Source organism: Eurosta solidaginis, chromosome 4 (genome assembly GCF_040869045.1).
Source record: "Eurosta solidaginis isolate ZX-2024a chromosome 4, ASM4086904v1, whole genome shotgun sequence".
NCBI lineage: Eukaryota > Metazoa > Arthropoda > Insecta > Diptera > Tephritidae > Eurosta > Eurosta solidaginis.
Window position 1 is genome coordinate 246,683,465 of NC_090322.1, and position 23,682 is coordinate 246,707,146.

The window sequence follows — 23,682 nt, forward strand, 5'->3', positions numbered from 1 at the left end:
AGAAAGTGGGCGTGGTTATAGTTTGATTACGTTCATTTTAAATAGCGATCTGAGATGAGCGCCCAGGAACTTAGATACCAAATTTCATTAAGATACCTCAACATTTACTCAAGTTATCGTGTTTAAGGGCAGACGGACGGACGGACATGGCTAAATGAATTTCTTTTTTCGCCCAGATCATTTTGATATATAGAAGTCTATATCTATGTCGATTAGTTTATGCCGTTACGGAGTACCGTTATGCGAACAAAATTAATATACTCTGTGAGCTCTGCTCAGCTGAGTATAAAAAGGCGTGGGTACCAAGTAATTTGAAGTTCGATGTATAAACATACAGGAAACAAATGTTTTCAAATTAACTAGACCTCGTTCAGGGGTTGAGGCTAAGGTGCAAAAGACGGAACCTTATCCGAAACAAATAGTTTCGGACATTCTGCGAAGAGCTTCATCGGTTTCTTAACGGTAACAAGCGATACCGACAAGTTATTATTTTATTACCGGATTATTATTGATAGCGAATTCTTATCAACGACTTTTCGATTTGCTATCAGCTTGTCATCGTCTTCTTACCAATGGGTGGCACATGTATCATAGATTTTTTATTGAAGTTTTATCGGTATCTGCTTCGCAAGAACCGTTGAGTCTTGCTTTTTAATTGGCGCTTAGCCGGTTAGACGGTGATGGCAGTCCAACTAGGCGCGTCAGTCGCTTCTACGCTGAGTTACCTGGCACCAATTGGTCACACCAAGGGAACTTTAATTGTTTTCCATCTGGTCCTTCTAGCGGAGTGGAAGTGCTTCCATTGGCATAACATCGCGTAGCCGCTGCGTTTTAATTCGCTGGACTATGTTGATGTCTGCGTAAAGTTTGTACAAGCTCATCATTAAATCTTCTTTGGAACTTTTCGTGGGCGACGCGTAAAGGTCAATTAATCTTTTGAAGAAATTTCCTCTCAAAGACTCCCAGAGCCGCTTCATATAATGTTGTCATGGTCCATGATTCTGCACCAGGTATATAGCAGGAGAAGTATGATAAGTAGATGACATTATTGGTAAACCTGTGATAAGAAATTGACCACTTTTCGATAACAAACTGATACATTTTTGATAAAAAAATCGATAACTGTCCCATAACAAATCGATACATTTTTGATTACAAATCGATAAGCTTTTCAAAGCGAATTGCTAAATTTTGGATAACAAATCACCAACTTTCTGCAAGCAAATCGATAATTTTCGATAAAAAATCGATAATGCGACGATGAAAGATTAAACAAATACAAGGCACGATATACATCCTTCAATTCGCGTCATGTTCCTTTTAATTTTACGTACAAATTGGCGGGACGGCACTTACATATTTTTATATATAGTTGAGTTACCTGCATTCTGTCAAAATAAATGACTTGAAATATTTTATTGCATACTTTTCTGCGCAAAAAAAATTGACGCAAAATTGAAATCGAGGTTACATGCTCTTCAAAAGCATGCCGCTAAAGGGATTTCAATTTAAATATTTACATACCATATTTAGGTTGTTATTATTATTATTATCTCTCCACTACTACTACAACTTCACACATTTGCATAGAAAGTGACACAAACTGGTTTCGTAAAAGTGACAGCTGTCAGAGTACAACAATTGAAGCTGCGTAAGGTGATGGTGGTAGCGATAAGCAATAACGAATTTTTCCTCTTTTTTTATATTAATATAAAAAACAACAACATTAGCAAGCATTGACTTTCCCTTTATCTAGTTGTTGTTGGTGTTTGTATGTCTAGTGAGCGAAAGGCTGTAGAATGACCCACACCATGTGATGTGGTGCGCGCACCCTTCATAATCAACCCAAAATTCACCCCTTTTTAAGCACCGGCGTGTTTAGCAAATGCGTAAAATGAAAAAGGCACTTGAAATTTTATTTTTCAAGTGCATTTTTCTCGCATTTAGCAAACATATTTATGAAAATAATTTTTTTTTTTAAATAAACCAGAACATTTGCGTGGTGTATTCAAGTATGTATGTATGTATGCACATATGAAGGTAAATGCTCTATGGCTGAGTTTGCACTTTATGAGAATAAAATGAAATTATTTCGATATTAGGGGCTACTTTATATGGAAACTGTTGTTTTCTTTTCAAGTGTAAGTTCATTTGTGTTATATGTTTTTTTTTTTCATATTAAAATATTTTGCGCATGTATGCTCATTACCTATAATCTAAATTCATACAACCTCATAAACAACAGAAAAAATATTCTCAAAGATTTGAAGGTATATCAACTTTCTTTTTGTGCCTTTCGTGAAATTGAAAAGGGGTACTAAATTTGTCACGAATCTCAAAATTGTAAGTCCTTAAAAGAGCAGAGATACACCCACCAATAACTATATCGAAATGATCAGGATGACGATCTAAGTTGATTTAGCCATGTTCGTTTGTCTGTCTCTCTGTCCGCATCTCTGTTTGAACGAAAACTAGTACCTAAATTTGTATATATCTTGATGAAATTTGGTGAGCTAGTATATTTTGGTGTCCGATTAGGCATGTGTCGGAATCAACCGGATCGGACCATTATAGCATATACCTCCCATACAACCTATTTTTCAGATGAAAGGGTTTGCGCCATTTTTTGTCTCATTTTAACAGTAAAAAGCTTCAGGAGCAGCACCAGGTGCATATGTATTTGGCAAGCATCGTTGTTTGAAAAAATCGTTAAGATCGGCCGTATATATAGAAAATATCCCATACAATCGAATCTGAGAAAATCGCCGAGATCGGCTCTATATATACCATACAGCAGATTATTCAAATAAGAGGCTTTTCGTTATTTCTCTCTTTTTTATAACAGCTATAAATTTCACCTGATTCTTACATATATGGAATGCGATACTGTCTGAAAAATCGTGAGGATTAGATTTTGTCCGAAAAAATCGTCAAGATCGGTCGAATATTTAATATATCGCACATCTAGATCAGTAGGGAGCTAACTCAAAAATCTGAAATTTCGAAGATATGAATATCTACAGAAAACCCACTTCAATAATGACATTTCACCGAGTGAAGCCAAGTTTGACATCGTATACGCTAAACAGCACGCCTTTGGAGAGTATATTTGTTATAAGTGATCTGGGGCGTTCTTTTTGATCCAAAGCTGACTTTTAGTACGCATATTTCATCAATGGCAAGCAAAGCAACAGGTATACTCACTTTCGTGAAGGGATGGGCTAAGACGCTCTAAACATCGTTGGTCTTAGAGTATTGTTCGTGTGTCTGGTGCCCAGGGTATCAAAACTCTATAAAGCGTATTGAGTCGGTACAGAAGCAATTCATTATATTTGCACTACGTGGTCTTAACTGGGATTCAAGTGTGCATTTGCCACCATATAGAAATAGGCTTCTCCTTATTAATCTGCCAACTCTAAAAAATCGAAGAACTGTACTAGGGGTAATGTTCATTCATAAGCTCATTATGGGCGAGATTGACTCCTCTGATCTTGTTAGTCGACTAAATTTTGCTGTGCCTGGTAGAACGTCCAGGCACTTTGTGCCTTTTAATTTACCACTTTGCCGGCAAAATTTTGCCAAAAATAATCCAATGCGTAACTGGTGTTCGCACTACAACAACTTGTATAACTGCATTAGCTTTGAATGTTCGTTTACCGCGTTGCATAATTCAATACTCTCACGTCTGGCCTGATATTTTATACTTTCTTTCATATGCATGGTTGATTTTAATATATGCATCTGTATTTAATTATTTTTAATTGTAACATTAATTTATGTTAATATTATCTTAGTAGTTCACCGCTTTGTGTCTGTGTCGACTTTAATCAAAATATATAAAATAAAATAAAATAAATAAATAAAATACCTACCGAACCGCATACTCGATTTATTAATACCGCCATTTATCAACGAGAAAAGGCTTTGTAAAAATTTTAAATTGCATTGACGTATATGGGAGAGGCAGTCAGTTTTTCGCGTTTTCTGTTTTGATCTAGGTATGTGGTATGGTCCCATACAGCTCATTGCTCAGATTTTATTAATTTTTCAAAATTTCATCAGATTTATTGTACTGCTCCATTCATGAAAGGCATGAGGTCTTCGGCACAGCCGAAGACAGTCCGTCCTTACTTGTTGACTTTAAGCATGGCTCAACAGATTTAACGTTTTCTCGAACTCAACTCAAGCAATTATTTTCAAATTGAGAGGAAATTTAAAAGAGCATTTCGATTCCCTTTCGTTCACACGAAAGCCAATATTGAATTTTAGTTTGAGAATGCTGAGTTGGTTTGAGATTTGAAAATAAGACTAATTATCAAATGCTTATCAAACTGACATAAAACAAAAATGTTTATTGTGAAGTCGTTTGCATGAATATTTGTTTGTATTTATAAATGTTAATTCGTAATTAATACAAATTTTGGTATGTTAGGAATTTCTTCAAGAGTGAGTGGAACGAATTTTTGGGTTTACTCGTAAGTTTATTCATTCATATTCACATTTGTTTATGCTTATACGCAAACTTTGTGTCTCTTATTTGATGAAATCTGAATTTAAATTTTTAATTTACTCGCCATCATTATTACACACACATGTTCACGAGCATGTACCCTGCAATAAAATTATAAGCCAGACAAAATATGATACAACACTACAACTAAATTTTTCGTTTCCCTTTATGTACCAGTTACTTTTCGACCAGCTTTCTGATATTGAACCGGTTAACAAGTAGCCAAAAGGAAGGTAGCTTAGAACTGGTTTCGATAGAAGTGGTTGATTACAAGTTTAGAAGTAATGCACTGGGACATAGCTGCGACCACCAATAACAGCATCGCGAAAAAATAGACGTACAGCTGAAAGCCTTAGAATTAGGTATTGAGGTAGAACTAGTATTGCCGTCAAATCTAGCTCTAAGCAAGTCTTATTTCATGCATTGTGTGTACATGACAAAGTATCTGGTAGAAACCCGACACTCTCTACAAACTTTTAATTAAGTCATAGTTTTATGACATTGTGATGAAGTTAGCAATCGAATTGATTCCTTCTTACAAATTACAGACTATTTTTATTGCACTAGTAGCAGGTTTTGAATCCAAGCTAATCCTCAAATGTTACTATAAACTACATATCTTTTTGTTTGGATTACAATTAGTGCCAGCTGCTAATAAGAAGTAATTATTATCAAATTTTCGCTACTGGGATTGTATTTGTATTTATTGATATGGCTCTTATTTGAGTTCATTATATTAAATATTATTAGGTATTCGAACCAATAACAAAGTGACCCCAAAAATGTTCCAAATTGTCCCGAAACAATCCCGAAATTATTCTAAGGTTTTCCCGAAATGATACCTAAAATAATACCGAAGTAATCCTGAAGTGGCGGCCACCGTGGTTTGATGATAGCGTGCTCCGCCTACCACAACGTATGCCCTGCGTTCACACCCCGGGCAAAGCAACATCAAAATTTTAGAAATAAAGTTTTTCAATTAGAAGAACATTTTTCTAAGCGGGGTCGCCCCTCGGCAGTGTCTGGCAAGCGCTCCGAATGTATTTCTGCGATGAAAAGCTCTTAGTGAAAACTCATCTGCTTGCAGATGCCGCTCGGAGTCGGCATAAAACATGTATGTCCCGTCCGGCCAATTTGTGGGAAAAATCAAGAGGAGCACGACGCAAATTGGAAGAGAAACTCGGCCCTAGATCTCTTCGGAAGTTATCGCGCCTTACATTTATTTATTTTATAATCCTGAAGTTTTTCTAAATTGGTCCGGAAATAGTCTTGAAATGATTCCGAAATGATCCTGTAACAGTTCTTAAATGGTCTCGGAATAGTCCCAAAATAGTCAAGAAATATTTAAATGTAAGTTGTTATTAAATGTTATTTAAAATAGTCCCGAGGCGAACACGAAACGGTGCCAAAACTATCCGAAAATGGTCCCGAACAGTTAGAACGGGTCTCGAAATGTTTCTGAAGTTGTATCAAAGTGATCTTGAAACTGTTCCAAATTGGTTCGAAAGTAGGCTCAAAATAATTCCAAAAATAATCCCAAAGTGATCCTGTAATGATTCTGTAACTCTCTCGAAATAATATTAGAATAGACTCGAATTGAATCTGAAGCTGTCCTGAATTGATATCTAAAATATTCCCGAAATGATCCTTGTTCCAAATCGGCCTCGAAATAGTCTTGAAATAATACGAAAATATGTCCAAGTTAATTCTGAAGTTGTCCTGAAATTGCACCGATATTGATTCAAAATGAGTGCTCTGAAGTCATCCAGAAATGTTCACGAAACAGTCCCTAAATGTTCCCAAAATATTCTTAGAACAAACGATACAATTCCATGCGGTTCAAAATTCGATAGGAGTTCGGCTATCCATTACGCAGGGACAGAGGTGGCATTTAGCTCCATATTAATTAAAATGCACACCCATCTCCCCATTACTGAATATCATGATGTGTTCATCTTTGATTGAATGATTTGGTGCGTCCTCTTTTCATGGAAAAAATGATGAGTTCCTGTATTTGTACGTTGTACAAATGTGTCCTATTTTAATGGGAAAAAGGTTTAATTGCCCTATTTTAACGCACTTATAAATCCGTATGCTTCCCAGGGAGACGGGCGTTACTCTGACACAACTTCGATCTGGAAACCGAAAGCACCATAAGAGGTCAACTCTTCCTCCACCTGCCTCTCCCAACACAGTGGAGGTTTCTCCATACTCTGCCTCCAAACTACGCTGTCATCTGAAATACTTTCTTAGACGGAACGTTTTCCTCCATTCGCATAACATGACGTAGCCAGCGAAGCTTTTGGGTTTTTATTCGCTGCACTATTGTCATATCTGCGTAAGCTAATTTTGGACAATAGCTTATCATTATCTCTCGACACGCGCCGTTGACATCACGGACAGGACCATAAATTTTCTGGAGAGCTTTCCTCTCGAAAACTCCAAGAGCCATCTCATCTTCTCTCGACACCGCCCATGCGTCTGAGCCTTACATCAGTATAGGTATGATGAGCGACTTGTAGAGCGTGATTTTTGTTTGTCGAGACAGGCTTTACTTTTCAATTGACTACTCAGTCCAAAGTAATGCTTGTTGGCAAGAGTTTTTCTCCGTTTGATTTCTAGGCTGACATTAATTTTGCCAATAATGCTGGTTCCCAAGCAGACGAAATTTTTCACAGTCTCGAATTTATATCCTTCATCAGTGACGTGGCTACCGAATGGCTCGGAGAGGTTCTTCCCAATCCTTACGGAGCTGGTGATGCTGCTCAATACCATTTGGTAGAGCCTTATTAACTTTGCAGGTAACTTAAATTCAGACACAACAGCGTACAAGCAGTTGCTTTACGCGCCGTCAAATGTTACTTTAAAGTCGACGAAAAGATGGTGAGTGTCGATTGTCTTATCGCGAGTCTTCTCCGGGATCTGGCGCATCGTGAAGATCTGGTCGATAGCAGATTTACCAGGCCTAAAGCCCCACTGAAAAGGTCCAATCAGCTTGTTGACTATGGGCGTCAGTGTTTCGCACAGTAGCTTGATAGAACTTTATAAGCGATATTAAGCAGAGTGATTTCGCGGCAATTGGTGCGGTTTGCGGGATCACCTTTCTTAGAGATTGGACAGAGTCCGCTTAAGTTCCAATTTGCAAGCATGCGCTCATCCTAACATATTTTTTATAGGAGTTTATGCAATGCGCTTTATCAACCCTTCGCCTACGTGTTTTAACAGCTTAACGAATATTTCGTCATTACCACCTGGCATTACATACTCAGCTGAGAGCTTTGGAGACAAAATAAGGGAAAATCACCATGTAGTAAAATGAACCTAGGGCAACCCTGGAATGTTTTTGTATGACATGGGTACCAAATGGAATGTATTAAAGAGTATTTTAAAAGGGAGTGGGCCTTAGTTCTATAGGTGGACGCCTTTTCCAGATATCGCCATAAAGGTGGACCAGGGGTGACTCTAGAATGTGTTTGTACAATATGGGAATTAAATTAAAGGTATTAATGAGGGTTTTAAAAGGGAATGGCCCTTAGTTGTATATGTGAAGGCGTTTTCGATATAACGACCAAAATGTGGACCAGGGTGACCCAGAACATTATCTGTCGCGTACCGCTAATTTATTTATATATGTAATACCACGAACAGTATTCCTGCCAAAATTCCAAAGGCTTTTGATTTCGCCCTGCCGAACTTTTTCATTTTCTTCTACTTAATATGGTAGATGTCACAGCCATTTTACAAAGTTTTTTTCTAAAGTTATATTTTGCGTCAATAAACCAATCCAAATACCATGTTTCATCCGTTTTTTCGTATTTGGTATAGAATTATGGAATTTTTTTCATTTTTCGTAATTTTCAATATCGGAAAAGTGGGCGTGGTCATAGTCGGATTTCGGCCATTTTGCATACCAAGATAAATTGAGTTCAGATAAGTAGGTGAACTAAGTTTAGTAAAGATATATCGATTTTTGCTCAAGTTATCGTGTTAAGGGCCGAGCGGAAGGACAGACGGTCGACTGTGTATAAAAACTGGGCACGGCCTTAACCGGTTTCGCCCATTTTCACAGAAAACAGTTATCGTCATAGAATCTATGCCTCTACCAAATTTTACAAGGGTTGGTAAATTTTTGTTCGACTTATGGCTTTAAAAGTATCCTAGGCAAATTAAATGAAAAAGGGCGGAGCCACGCCCATTTTGAAATTTTCTTCTATTTTTGTAGTTTGTTGCACCAAATCATTACTGGAGTTGAATGTTGACATATTCTACTTATATACAGTAAATGTATTTAATTTTTTGTTAAAATTTGACTTAAAAAAATTTTTTTTAAAGTGGGCGTGCTCTTCATCCGATTTTGCTAATTTTTAGTTGGCATATATATAGTAATAGTAGTAACGTTCTTGCCACATTTCATCACGATATCTTCAACGACTACCACATTACAGCTTGCAAAACTTTTAAATTACCTTCTTTTAAAAGTGGGCGGTACCACGCCCATTGTCCAAAATTTTACTAATTTTCTGTTCTGCGCCATAAGGTCAACCCACCTACCAGTCTCATCGCTTTATCCGTCTTTGGTAATAAATTATCGCACTTTTTCGGTTTTTCGAAATTTTCGATATCGAAAAAGTGGGCGTGGTTATATTCCGATATCTTTCATTTTAAATAGCGATCTGAGATGAGTGCCCAGGAACCTACATACCAAATTTCATCAAGGTACCTCAAAATTTACTCAAGTTATCGTGTTAACCGACAGACGGACGGACGGATGGACGGACGGACGGATGGACGGACGGACATGGCTCAATCAAATTTTTTTTCGCTACTGATGATTTTGATATATGGAAGTCTATATCTATCTCGATCCCTTTATACCTGTACAACCAACCGTTATCCAATCAAAGTTATAATAATCTGTGTGCAAAGATAGTTTAGACTAGATACCGTGACATATTCTTAATATCACATAACAACTCCTCATAGATCCTATACTATCTATTTAGTATTTTCCTATCTATGTATATAGTAGTATATATATATATATATATATATATATTATATGTAGTATATATAAACGTAGTTTAAAATATATCATCTTAATTAATAAGCGTTGCATGACTTCAAACAGAAAACTTGAAAAAAATCTTCCATTCATTAATTCATTCACATAGACGAAACTCCATTAATGCCAGCCAAAGTGGGTGCGAGCACTCAAAGAAACTCGATCGACAATGGTTTTGCACACACAAATATCCTTCCGAGAATTACAGATAAACATCTAAACGGTTTCTTCATATTTTTCAATTTGACGTCGGTTCTGTTTCTAGTTTATTTATTTTTTTTAATTTTTGCTTTGCGGCAAAGTGTTTGAAGTGACATTGGCAGGTATTTTACGGTAATGACCCAAATCAAAGTTGAGAGTAAAATTATTTTCAAGGAATATCAAAAATAAATAACAAACAAGGAAAACCATGTGTGAATGCCTACTAACATATCAATATATCTGTACATACATACATATATGCAACATATATTATGCATGTATGTTTGTAAACCGAAAACCGAAATAGAACACATCTCACAAGGTGTAGTAAATAAGTAAGACAAAAATAAATAAGATAAAATTCACTTGCGTGGGGTCTAAGCATTTCAGTTTCAAAAAGTCTTTCTTAGTTTCATTCACAGCTTAGGTTTAGTTGAACTGGCCGGTCGATAAAGACCTCACATAGACTGAATGTATCCATAGTTTTACCAGAATTTTTTAGTTGATCAAACGTAAGAATCCCAATCAGGGACCAGGACTTATATTAGAGAACAAGTCCGACCCCTTGGCAAATACTAGAAGATTTCTAGGACCTAGCTTAATTGCTGTTTCGAGATCTGGCAACTCTGCCGCCTCTAATAACTGAAGCCTTGATCTGGCGAGCGCAGGACACGAACACAGAACTTGCTCAACCGTTTCGGCTCACACATCCTACATCTGCTGTTACTGACGAGGCCTAGCTTACAACCATTTGACGCCAGTTAGTATGCCCATCGTGAGCCTTAAGTCTTTCCTCTTCTGAGATATGAGCCACCTTGTGAGTCTAATATAATAGCATTTCCACATGATCTTAGAATTTTGGCAGCCCTGGGGTGGCTTTCCGTAATTCGATATCGATCAAGAACGAGTATAAAATAATCGTTTTCGCTTTCCGTAACACAAAATGTCGACGCATCGTATCGAACGTTCGATACCAAATTAGGTGTTGAATTGCCTTTTTGAAAGTTATAATTTTATGCTTTGGTGATTATTTATGGAATGATTTTTTCTTGAGAGATTAGGAAACAAACGCTATTTATAAAAGAAAATATTCTGGTAGTTCCAAAAAGCTTTCTAAACACTCTTTGAAATCTGCAAACGAAAGAGATCATACCAAGATACGTGAACTAAAATGGCATCATCGAGCGTTCGATATCGACTTGAAGTATCGAATTAACGAGTGTCGACTATCGAATTACGGAAAGCCACCCCTGTTCTTTTGTCCACGCCTTTCCTGCTTGATGGATAATATGCAAATCCTGTTTCCCTTTTGATTTCTCCCAAAGGAACTGGGATTTTTACCGTCAATTTAGCGAGTGCTACACCCTCCTTTGCCAACACATCGGTCTCTTCGTTACCCTTCTATCCCTTTATGTCCGAGAACCCAGTATAGTTGTATGGTCCGGTCTGAGCGAAGTTTTTCCAGTGCTTCGTTGCATTCCAGGACACTTCTTGATGAAGTACTGTGTGAGAATATTGCCTTCATCGTCGCCTGACTATCAACATACATATTGATGACTGCAGCTTAAGAAGGCTTCCTCCAAAATTTCTGCTGCAACCTGAATAATCTACTTATTTTTGAATCCACACAGTAAAAAGCAGATCGGACCCCTTTTGTTAATTTGGAATCATCGGTGTACACCTCAATAGTATGTTCTGCCATTTCTGCACCCTACCGACTCAATTCACAGTTTAGTTGATGGTAAAAAAAAGGTTAATGTCATGAACTTCTTACATTCAAAATTTTATTTATTATTTGTGTATCTTTTATCAACCAAAAAAAAAAACAAATGAGTTATTTAAAAAAATTGTGCGTAAATAATTTGTGAGTCATTAACCCGTACATGGGAAACGTGTTTGGCATTTCTAATGTGTCATCGCAAGAAATTTTTTTAAGAAGAGGAAGACCGTTTAAAACTAAAAATAATAAAATTAAAATATATAAATACTAGACTGGGTTGATTTATTAACCGATATCGCGCCATCGATTTTTCCATAGGATTTGGGCTCAGGAAAAAAAGTTCCACAACGCATACCCAAAAAAATAATTTTCGAGCCTGCGAAAAAAAATGGCGAAAGGGTCAATTTTTCGACCAAAACACTCCCCAAAACCCAAAAAAAATATATTTTTTTTAAAACTGTTATCGCCAACGTTTTTACAACGGGGGAGTGTTTTTGTCGAAAAATTTACCCTTTCGCCGTTTTTTTTTTCGCAGGCTCGAAAATTTTTTTTTTTGGTATGCGTAGCCGAACGTTTTTTTCCTGAACCCAAATCCTATCAAAAAATCGATGGCGCGATATCGGTTAACTTTCATCCATACAAATCGACCCAGGTTAATAAATACAGCTGTGAACAGAAAAAAATAGCATTCTTGAATTGAATTCCTTTTTATATTTTTCATATCTTAAGGAAAAATTTCTATGAATTTTGTAACAGAAACAATGAAACCCAATCTCAAACACTTTTTCAAAAAGACTCGAAAAAAAAATATTTACGAAAATTCCGAACTTTTTATTTATTTTTTTTTTTTTTGGTAAGGTGAAAAGGGCAAGTTTCAATGCAGAGTAAATAAAAACAAGAAAGACTTTTTGTGACTTGCGTTTCAATTTTGTTTACCAAGAGTGTACGGGCCGCCATGGCGTGGTGGTAGCGTGCTACGCCAACCACATCAAAGATCGTGGGTTTAACTCCCCGTCAAAGCAACATCGAAAATTTAGAAAATTTTTTTTAAATTAGAAACAAGTTTCTCTTAGCGGGGTGGCCCCTCGGCAGTGATTTGGCAAACGCTCCAACTGTATTTCAGCCATGAAAAGCTTCTCAGTGAAAATTCATCCGCTTTGCAAATGCCGTTCGGAGGCGGCATAAAACATGAACCCGTGCCGCCAATGCTGGTTTGGCATATTTGCAGTCTTCGGGATGGACATTATATAAGTTAAATTAAAAGGATTTGCTATTATGAAAATCAGGGTTTAGACAAGTTTCAATGAAAGCCAATACAGAGTAGGATAGGTTAGGTTGAACTGGCCGGACCTTACATGAACTGAATGAGGTCGTAGTGTTACAAGAAGTTTGTTTAGCGAGCAAACTGAGAAACCTTGCCAAAAACCAGGACCTATGTTAAAAAATAACGCCGCCCTCTTGGCAAATACTAGAAGCTTTCTAGGATCTATGCAAGGGATCAGAGCAAGACCACAAAACGTGCTGATCGTTTTCTCCTCCAACCCGCACTTCCTACATCTGCTATCACTGACCAAGCCTTACTTAAAGGCATGTGACGCCAAAATGCAGCGTCCAGTCAAATATTTATATCAGAATAAAAAAAATGTATTCACTTGTTCGTGAGTCGCACCCTTTGACTGAACAACAACAATGAAACCGTCAAATCACATTAGGAACGAATGCAATGAGCTGAGTCCTAGCACTTTTCAAATTGATTTATGTTTATGTGTTACATTTAAAAATTATTGCAAATTCATTTCACTTTGTTGTAGTACGAACGATAAACTGATAACAAAAAGCTTGCAACTAAATTAAATGCAAAACATTTCTATCGTCGCATATTCGCTGCTGTCTCCAGACTTCGTTTGTGGGTTTTTTATTTATATTTTCTAGAGCAAGCGCCACACATTCGGAAAATTGTGGAAAATGCAAAAAAAATAATTTATTCATTACAAAAACAGTATTCTTTTGTAAGTGAGGGGTAAAAGGAACCTCTAACTTGCAGACGCCTGAACAACAATTAAAGATGATTGTGACGATGTCTGTACTTGCTTTACATGCTTTTCAGTACTTAAACAACCGTTTGTTATTTTGCAACTTGGTTACAAAAAATAAGAAAGTACAAGTGCTCTTAGAGCTAGGAAGGTTAGCTACGAAGTGTGGACAGAGAGTGGTCAGTTAGTAAAGTGTTGAAGACCTTCATTGATCCGTTACGGGCTTGCTTACTAACCAATGTCCATTATTGCAACACGCTGTGACGTCGCGTCGTCGGTCACGCTGCAACTATGCCATGCATCATTGTCACACCGAGCGTTATTTATGTACATTTATATGCACACACACACACGCATATTGACATCAGGTCCTGCCACTTTAGTTTATTATGTGCGGAAATTTCGGAATTTGCACGTACAACACTGCCGGTTGGTTGCCAAGATGGCTTTTATATTGTGTGTGGCTGTGTAGGTGTAGGTGTACGGGGAGTAAGCATATGAATATCGAATGGTGATATCAAAATACTTGTGCAAAATAAAATAGTTAGATAAATATGAACAACGTTGTGTGCATTGCATTCAAGTGACCGAATGCATGCGAATTATCTGCGAACGTGTTTGGCATACAAAAAAAAAAAGAACAAAAAAAAAAGAGCAAAAAAAGTTTACGTCAAAGTCCGTCGTCAAAGGGAGCGTATGAATGAATGAATAAGTGCTTAGCGTGTTCTGTGTTAAGCGTTCTTGTGCTGGTGAGTGCACTTGTAATCGGTTTGCTAAGCGTTGCTTTTTGCGCTTTTATTTGCTAGCTGTAAATATTACGTGCATAAATTTGTTTGAATTTTATTTAAAATAGATAAAGTGCTTTTACATATGCACATATACATATTTACTAGCATACTTAAGTGGGAATGAATGCTATAAATTGAATTGGCTCAAAGCTGAATTATATTCTACATAACCATTAGATGTACACATAGCACTTTTCATTCCTAATTCACCCGTCGTATTTCGTCCCATTCGTCATTCGCCCCAATTATCTGCCGGATTACGTGAAATTCCGTACGATGTATCTCTTTCGAGGATAATTTGCTAACAATCTTGTTTTGAACTATACTAACCTCGATAGAATGAGTTTCGAATGCGAGATGTTGATACGTTAATTTGCGAATTACGAGGTGAATTACATCAAACCTCATTTAGGTGCCGTGCGAACATAATATAAGTTGTAAGTTTTATAGTTCTTACCAAAATAAAAATGGACCTAGTTCAAATTTTTAACGCTACCAATTTATTTTTTAGTAATGAATTACTACGAGCCTCATTGAAATGACGTGTGAACATCATATAAGTTCCAAATTGCGTTATCCTCACAAAACGGAAGGAAACACAGTTCAAATTAGGAAGACGAATAAGAGGAGGAAAACAAATATTAACAAAAATAAAAATAAAACTAGTAAGAGGAAAGCGAAGCTGTAGATACAAAAGAAGAAGTAGATATGAGTAAAATATTCAAGGAAGAAGAAACAACAGCTAACGAAGATGAAACGAGAGAGGGCAAAAATAATATTAAGATGGCATGAGGGACAGTAAAATAACAAAAAAAATAATAGGAATGTAGATAAAACGAGAGAATAAGAAATGGAAGCGTTTTCAAATGTAGGTAAATCAATCAACGTTTGTCGGGTCTGGTGATATTTTAAATTATAGTTCTCCAAAAATTGAAAGTGATTATCCGTTCGCATACGCAAGAATAGCACGATTGCGTTTTGGAATGCAGACCCTGTTTTACATTCAAATTGATGTTAATACATTTTTGGTAATAGGCAGAAACTTTTTAGGAGGGCCTTAATAGTTTGAAAACTAGGTAAGGAAGGCGCCCAACAGTAAGGAAACACCACAAATAGAAGTAGATGATTTGTATTGTAGAAGGAATAATCTGGCCTTAGCACGCCTGACAATTTCTAATCAAGATTAATGACAAGAAAGTGACTGTGAAAAAGCTTAACAGAATTGGAGGAACGGCCACTTGAACTCACAAACTATGCAAGAGGAACTCTTGCGGAAGTTTTCCTTTTTCAGGTTTTTTGTGGTATATATTTCCAAGAGAGAAATTCTTAACATGCTCTATCTTCAGACTCACTATCTGTATGTTTATACCGGCATCACTTGCGCCTATTTGAATATGTTAATGTCTTGAGAAGCCTCGCGCTACCGCGTCCATTTAACATATTTTGTATCTGTTGCAAATCAAAGTAAAAATTTCAAATATTGTCTGAAAGTTAAACAAATATAAAGGGTTTTGCACTTGCATTTGCATCTAAATTCATTGTAAGCGTAGTTTTTTTAGAATTTTTCATAAATAAAAGAAACAAAACTAATGAAAATATCTTCGCGCCCTAAAGCATTACTATGTAAATGCTTAGTATCTCTTATATTTGTAATCTTTATTCAATTTATGAATTTTTTTATTTCACTGGCTTTGTTGTGACTTGAATGAGTTTTGTAACCAAAATAAACACAGCAAAGTTTCATCAAAAGCCCGTGTAATAGGAAAAGTATTCAAGAAAAATTTCCTAGCAAAAAGATCAAAATTAAAGCAAGGCGTTTGCCACAGGCGATACAGAATTACACAAATATAAAATGTGAAATAATTTTATAAAGGGAAATGCGTTGGTCAAAAGCATGCAAAGGTGAAGATATATGTAAGTTATTATTATAAAATTATGAAAGTAGCCGTGCTAGGAGTAGGGGAGAAAAGTTTAAGGGAGAGGAAAGGGCAGGGGAAGAAAGAGACAGAGTGAGTGAGATGGAGCTTATTAGGAAGGGAAAGGAAGAGAGATGTTAAGATACAGATCGAGATATGAATAGAGATTAAGATAAAAAAAAGATCAAAATAAAGATAAAGATAAAGGTAGAGATAAATATAAAGATAAGAAGTAAGGAAGGTTAAGTTCGGGTGTAACCGAACATTACATACTCAGTTGAGAACTATTGTGGCAACATAAGGGAAAATAACCATGTAGGAAAATGAACCGAGGGTAACCCTGGAATGTGTTTGTATGACATGAAAGGTATCAAATGAAAGGTATTAAATAGTATTTTAAGAGGCAGTGGACCATAGTTCTATAGGTGGACGCCTTTTCGAGATAGCGCCATAAAGGTGGAGCAGGGGTGACTCTAGAATTTGTTTGTACGATATGGGTATCAAATCAAAGGTATTAAAGGGAGTGGTGGTAGTTGCATATGTGAAGGCGTTTTCCAGATATCGACCAAAATGTGGACCAGGGTGACCCAGAACATCATCTGTTGGATACCGCTAATTTATTTATATATATATTACCACGAACAGTATTCCTGCCAAGATTTCAAGGGTTTTTTATTTCGCCCTGCAGAACTTTTTCATTTCATTCTACTTAATATGGTAGATGTCACACCCATTTTACAAAGTTTTTTCTAAAGTTATATTTTGCGTCAATAAACTAATCCAAATACCATGTTTCATCCCTTTTTTCGTATTTGGTATAGAATTATGGCATTTTTTCGTTTTTTGTAATTTTCGATATCGAAAAAGTGGGCGTGGTCATAGTCCGATTTCGGCCATTTTTTATACCAAGATAAAGTGAGTTCAGATAAGTACGTGAACTGAGTTTAGTAAAGATATATCGATTTTTGCTCAAGTTATCGTGTTAACGGCCGAGCGGAAGGACAGACGGTCGACTGTTTATAAAAACTGGGCGCGGCTTCAACCAATTTCGTCCTTTTTCTCAGAAATAAGTTATCGTCCCAGAATCTAAGCCCCTATCAAATTTCACAAGGATTGGTAAATTTTTGTTCGACTTATGGCATTAAAAGTATCCTAGACAAATTAAATGAAAAAGGGCGGAGCCACGCCCATTTTGAAATTTTCTTTTATTTTTGCATTTTGTTTCACCGTATCATTACTGGAGTTGAATGTTGACATAATTTACTTATATACTGTAAAGATATTAAATTTTTTGTTAAAATTTTACTTAAAAAAAAAATTTTTTAAAAGTGGGCGTGGTCGTTCTCCGATTTTGCTAATTTTTATTAAGCATAAATATAGTAATAGGAGTAACGTTTCTGCCAAATTTCATCATGATATCTTCAACGACTGCCAAATTATAGCTTGTAAAACTTTTAAATTACCTTCTTTTTAAAGTGGGCGGCGCCACGCCCATTGTCCAAAATTTTACTAACTTTCTATTCTTCGTCATAAGTTCAACTCACCTACCAAGTTTCATCGCTTTATTCGTCTTTGGTAATGAATTATCGCATTTTTTCGGTTTTTCGAAATTTTCGATATCGAAAAAGTGGGCGTGGTTATAGTCCGATATTGTTCATTTTAAATAGCGATCTGAGATGAGTGCTCAGGAACCTACATACCAAATTTCATCAAGATACCTCAAAATTTACTCAAGTTATCGTGTTAACGGACAGACGGGCAGACGGACATGGCTCAATCAAATTTTTTTTCGATCCTGATGATTTTGATATATGGAAGTCTATATCTATCTCGATTCCTTTATACCTGTACAACCAACCGATATCCAATCAAAGTTAATATGCTCTGTGAGCTCTGCTCAACTGAGTATAAAAATAAAGACAAAGATAAAGATAAAGGTAAAGACAAAGATAGAAATGAAGACAGAGATGAAGATAGAGTTAGAAATAGAAATAGAGACAGATTCAGACGGAGATAAAGAAGACGCAGAACACATGATGTTTCACTGCCCTCGTTTTCACGGCAGATATAAAGATAGGGATAAAGATAGAGATAGAAGTAGAAGTAGAATAGAAATATAGAGATAGAGGTGATGCCAGAAAGATAGAGGAGAGCAAGGAGGATAGAGGAAAACGAGAGAAGAAGAAAATGGGAAAATTGTATCAAATTCACCTTGTATCTCCTTTAAACCACTTCTTCTTACGTACGCACACAAATAAATCGCCTTTGAAGAGTGATGCCACACCGTGGAAAAAAATGCATTTAGGCTAATGGTAAATGATAGTAGCAGGAGCTCGTAGACTAACCACCATTGACTGGCATCAGCTGCCGTCAGACAAAGTTGGCAAATTTTTGCGGCTACTGCTATGTCACACATCAATTACCAATGACGACTACAACAACAACAACAACAAAGAACAGTGAACGCTCATGCAGTGATGTCACAATCATTTTTGTGCTGCTTTTGCAGACTACCAAAAAAACTAAAAAAAAAGATGAGGCACAAAAACCTACGTGCTTCACTTAAAATGACCTGCTGGGTGGCAGTGATGCCGTGTTTACAGCGCACTAATCTCCTCACAGGCACAAACCCATACGCTCCTTCATACATGGATCATCCCGCGTCATTGTGTGGGTGTTTTGATGCTGGTCGGTCATTCATATTGTAGTTTAGACGCCCACCAGAAACATGCAGAATATGCCAAAATCACAAAAGGCAATAAACTGCATTCAAAATTGTGCACATTTTTCAAACAAACTGCATGAGCTAAGGTTTCGAGTAACTTTTTTCTCAAATTTTTTTTGCCACTCAAACATGTCTTCTTTTTTACGGTGCCTGTTTTTTTTGTGTAGTTGCTTATTTTAGCTATTTTTTATGTTTTTTTCTTCAATACAACCTCGGGCTATTGCGAAAACTTACTCCCACTTCGTCAGATGTCAGTTATCGTTACTCTCTATGCGAACGTTTTTTCGGTAAAAAATTCATGAAAAACACTTCGAAAAAAATGCAACACTGCTCAATAGCAGCAAGTGACTATGACTTACGCCAATTGGGTAGTAGTGAAGTGAAATAGTAGTAGCTGCCAATTAAAATGTCTCATTCAGTGTGGCATGTGTGAGCTTTGCTAAAAAAATTAAAGAGAAAGTAGTTAAAAAAGTTAACAGGAAGGTTAAGAAAAAGGATAAGATTGGGAGTAATAGTGAGAGTTATACTTGAATGAGAGAAAAAGGAGATGAGTGAGGGAAAAAGCGGAAAGATTTACGAAAGAACGAATGGATAGAGAAATAGAATGAGCCGATTAAGGTTAATTAGAAAATGCAGAGGGGAGAAGAAATAAGAGAGGAAGAGGGTTAGACAGGGATTGGCAAGTGGATAGATAGAGATGGTCAGAACAATGCGTTTGATCATATGGTATTTCTTGTTTGTATGAACGTTTTCAGGGTTAGACAGAGCTGTTCAAAATAAACCTGTGACAAGCCAAAGTTTTTTCAAACGGTTTTATGTAGCTTGACTTGACAGGCCAGCCGCACGGCCGTTGTGAACGAATTTTGTAATTGAAATTTAAGTAACTTCCCGATAAGCTACAAGCTTGAAACTTGGAATATAGTTCAGAACCCGATGACAATGCAATAATAAGAAATAAAAACTCCGATAGGTGGCGCATGGATCGAAATATTTCAAAAAATCGTAATTGTGGTCCGATTTGGTTCATATTTGGAACACATAATACATACAAGAATAGAAAGAGACCTATGTAAAAATCGCCGCTAGGTGGCGCAAGGATCGATATATTTAAAAAATATCGTATTTGTGGTCCGATTTGGCTCATATTTGGAACACATAATACATACATGAATAGAAAGCGAACAAATATTACATACAGTCCGGTAGAAGTGACATGAAAATATGTTGTAGTTCGAGGAGGAACAAGCATACGTGGCGCAGAGTCGAGTAAAGACTTTGGAAGGATTATGTATTGAGGACTTAGATTGTAACAACGTGTCAGGAAAGAGTCCGTGTAATAATGAGTCAATAAATGAACTAAGCAGACTGAGAAATAATAGAAAATTAAATAAAGACTAAAAACTAGAAAATAAAATAATTAAACAAAATTTTTAAGTTAAACGGTTTATGGAATACAATACTTACATGAAGTAATAATAATTTTGATGTATTAATTTTATAACATTTTTTTTTTTGTTGGGCCGAGTCATTGATGGGCAGTGGTTTGTAAAGCGTCGAGATCTAAAACTGCTCAGCTACAGAAGAAATATCATCAGCTGAGGGTAACCCTTAAATTAATAGAATATAGAAACAAACATATACAGCCTTAATGATTAAGAGAGATAAGGACAGTTTTTTTTGTAGAAAAAAGGGAGTCCGACATATCAAATGTGTTTGAGTGAGAGTTATAATCTTGACATAAACACCGGAAAGGTTCGTTAAGTTCGAAATTCGTTCTACATTTTTTTAAAAGAAGAGGTTTGAAGTGTCTCGTAGTGCGACAGGGAACACTAAAGTTCACTTCGTTCATAAGAAATGGGCTTGAAATCGATCCATTCAGTAGTTTTATCATAAATATTACGCCAAGCATTTCTCTACGACTAGCAAGAGTTGGAAGATTGATAAGTTTTAATCGATTAGTATAAGGTGGACGATTAAATGAAGAGTCCCATTGAAAATTCCTTAAGGCAAATAGTAAGAACTGTTTTTGTATTTATTCGAGCCTGTCAGTATGGACTTGTAAACGCAGCCGTACCCGTTTTTTTGTGCACGCCACTTCATATGTCAGAAAAGCATTAATGTAGTATTTTTTTTAAGACACTGAAAAAATCAACGCTACAGATAAGTCAAGAAGCAACACTTAAAATTATGAAGGCGAGTATTGTCAAATCTGGCTACATTTTGTAATATTGACTTCACCTGTATTTTAGATTTTCAAGACTATTTGTCCGTACATATGTACATACATGAAAAAAAACTGTACATACATTTTCTATAAAAACGCAAATTTATTTATGCGAAAAAAAAAAATACTTTTTTAAAAAGTAATACAATTGCTTAAGTTTACAAATTATTTTATTATATATTTTCTTCTTTAATTGCAGACGGTATCGTCGGACCCGGCACCATTACGTCGCCTTGGCCACCTATGAGTGCCGGCCCTCCTGGTGCGCTGGGGCCGGCGGACACAAATGGCAGTATGGTGGATAGTAAAAATTTGGATGTTGGCGATATGAGCGACGTAAGTAGAACCCGAATATTTATAAATAAACAAATTTACCATCATGTCAGGGCTGGGTATTGGCATTGTTTATTGAAGCTGATATCATACAGCTAGCGCCATGGTTGGTATCAACACAATGCTTTAGCGCAATTGCGCTGAGCGAATTTCTGGCGCTGCTCAGTAAAAGGAAGCAAATTTCTATATACGATTTAATCTGGTCTTAGCCGCTACCGGTGTCATTGGGTTGAAGCGTTGATAACTAAGCTTTTGAACTAGATCTATTGATATCGTTGCATATTAAGCTATTAAGCAACACCTTTCGATTATTGAATCTATTTGCTATTAGATGTTCCTGGCTTCATTTGCCCGTAGCAGTTGTTGGTGCGTTTTTTGCGCGCCTAGGTTGAATTTTAGCCAAGTGATGTTTTTTCAAGGAAGAGTTTTTACTATTGGAGTGTAACTGGCGCTACTGACGCCATTGCCATTAAGAAATAGTGTATCAGCGCTAGTGACGCCATTCTAGGTATCAGCGCAATGCCTATACCCCGTGAGAAGTGAGGTAGCTTTACTTGATTCTCATGTACTTAATCGGAAAAATCAGGGATTTTGCAATATTTTCTCGTTTTATTCCGAGAATATTTTTAGGCTCTGCTCTATAGTTATCTGAACCATGCTTTTCTAAATCTACAGTATCGCATTGTTGTTGTTGTTGTTATAGTGATAAGGACACTCCCCAAAGGTTTTGTGGAGTGCTACCGATGTTGACGGTCCTTTGCAGATCCGGTACGTTCCGGTAACAAGCACCATTAAGGTACTAACTAGTCGGAGCATCTCGAGAAAGTTTTATTATGATCACATGAAATCTTCTAGGCCATGTAGTAATACTACTACTTGCTACAGTCCTTGCTAGCTTTGACTTATATTTTAAATACTTACTCATATCAAGAGAGGAATAGAAGAACAGCTCATCGGAAGGAGATAATTGGTAAACTACTTCAACAATATGTCTGAGCTTAGAGCTTGGACATGTTTTGTCAAAAAGTAAACATTGTTAATAAGTTAAGCTTACTGTGTCGGTGCATAGTCTACACAACGGAGGTGGGCAACAAAACATTGGAACTAAATGGATGAGGTTTGAAATGTTCGGTGTGAAATTCAGAGCAACTAAGCAACCGCTTTGCTGGTGTTATATCTTATATGAGGAACAAATCACGTTTCATTTAATATTGCTGCCGAGTTTTATGTCAGCCAAACTTTCTTGCTTCACTTAGGCATAAATGTCTCTGAAGATTGTGGCACAGCTACAGAGGCTAAGGAGACAGTGATCGGAAAAGCAATTGGCCCCGACTGAACAGTCATGCGGATGTTAAAACACTTTGGCATTGATTTGTTTAGCTACCTGTTGTTGTTGTTGTTGTTGTAGCGATAAGGTTGCTCCCCGAAAGCTTTGGGGAGTGTTATCGATGTGATGGTCCTTTGCCGGATACAGATCCGGTACGCTCCGGTACCACAGCACCATTAAGGTGCTAGCCCGACCACCTCGGAAACGATTTATGTGGCCACATTAAACCTTCAGGCCATCCCCTCCCTCCCCACCCCCAAGTTCCATAAGGAGCTTGGGGTCGCCAGAGCCTCTTCTGTTAGTGAAACAGGATCCGCCGCGGATAGGTGTAGTTGACAATTGGGTTTGGAGAAGCTATATATTGCGCTGGCAACCTGAAGGTTTGCGCTACACACCCCTTGAATCTGGTATTTTAGCCGCCTCTTACGACAGGCATACCTACCGCGTGTATATTCTTACCCCCTTACCTAGTGCCTGTTTGTCACTATCCTCGTCTGTGATTCTTAAATTATAGGCTGGGGATATTAAATAATCGAGTTACAATAGATAAAATTCTTCGACTGTATTTGCCAGATCAAAAAAAAAAAAAATCAGAGAATCATTTAACATAAGCTTCAAATTTAGCGGCGGGGTTTAAAATATTGTACAGACATACCTACCCACCCTCGTGCGGTTAACTATAAAATGTCTAATACTCATAAAATTCATTTCGATTGCATATCAAATTAGAGAAAGGGTACTTAACTCAATTGTATTTAAAAACTCCATTTTGGTTGTTTAGGCGCGCAACCGCAAAACACAAAACACAAATTACAGAAACAACAAAAAAACATGGTTAAATGC

The 23,682-nt window shown here is 36.7% G+C and overlaps 1 protein-coding gene across 23 annotated transcripts in view; it reads left to right on the forward strand.

The window, feature by feature from the left end:
* Window positions 1-23,682, forward strand: part of sd (TEA domain transcription factor 1 homolog scalloped) — a 486,093-nt gene that overhangs the window by 377,863 nt on the left and 84,548 nt on the right. For all 23 annotated transcript variants that reach the window (XM_067785456.1, XM_067785471.1, XM_067785464.1 and 20 more), the window contains one exon: window positions 21,379-21,515. In XM_067785456.1, the coding sequence (XP_067641557.1) occupies window positions 21,379-21,515 (137 nt within the window). The remainder of the gene's footprint in view (window positions 1-21,378; window positions 21,516-23,682) is intronic.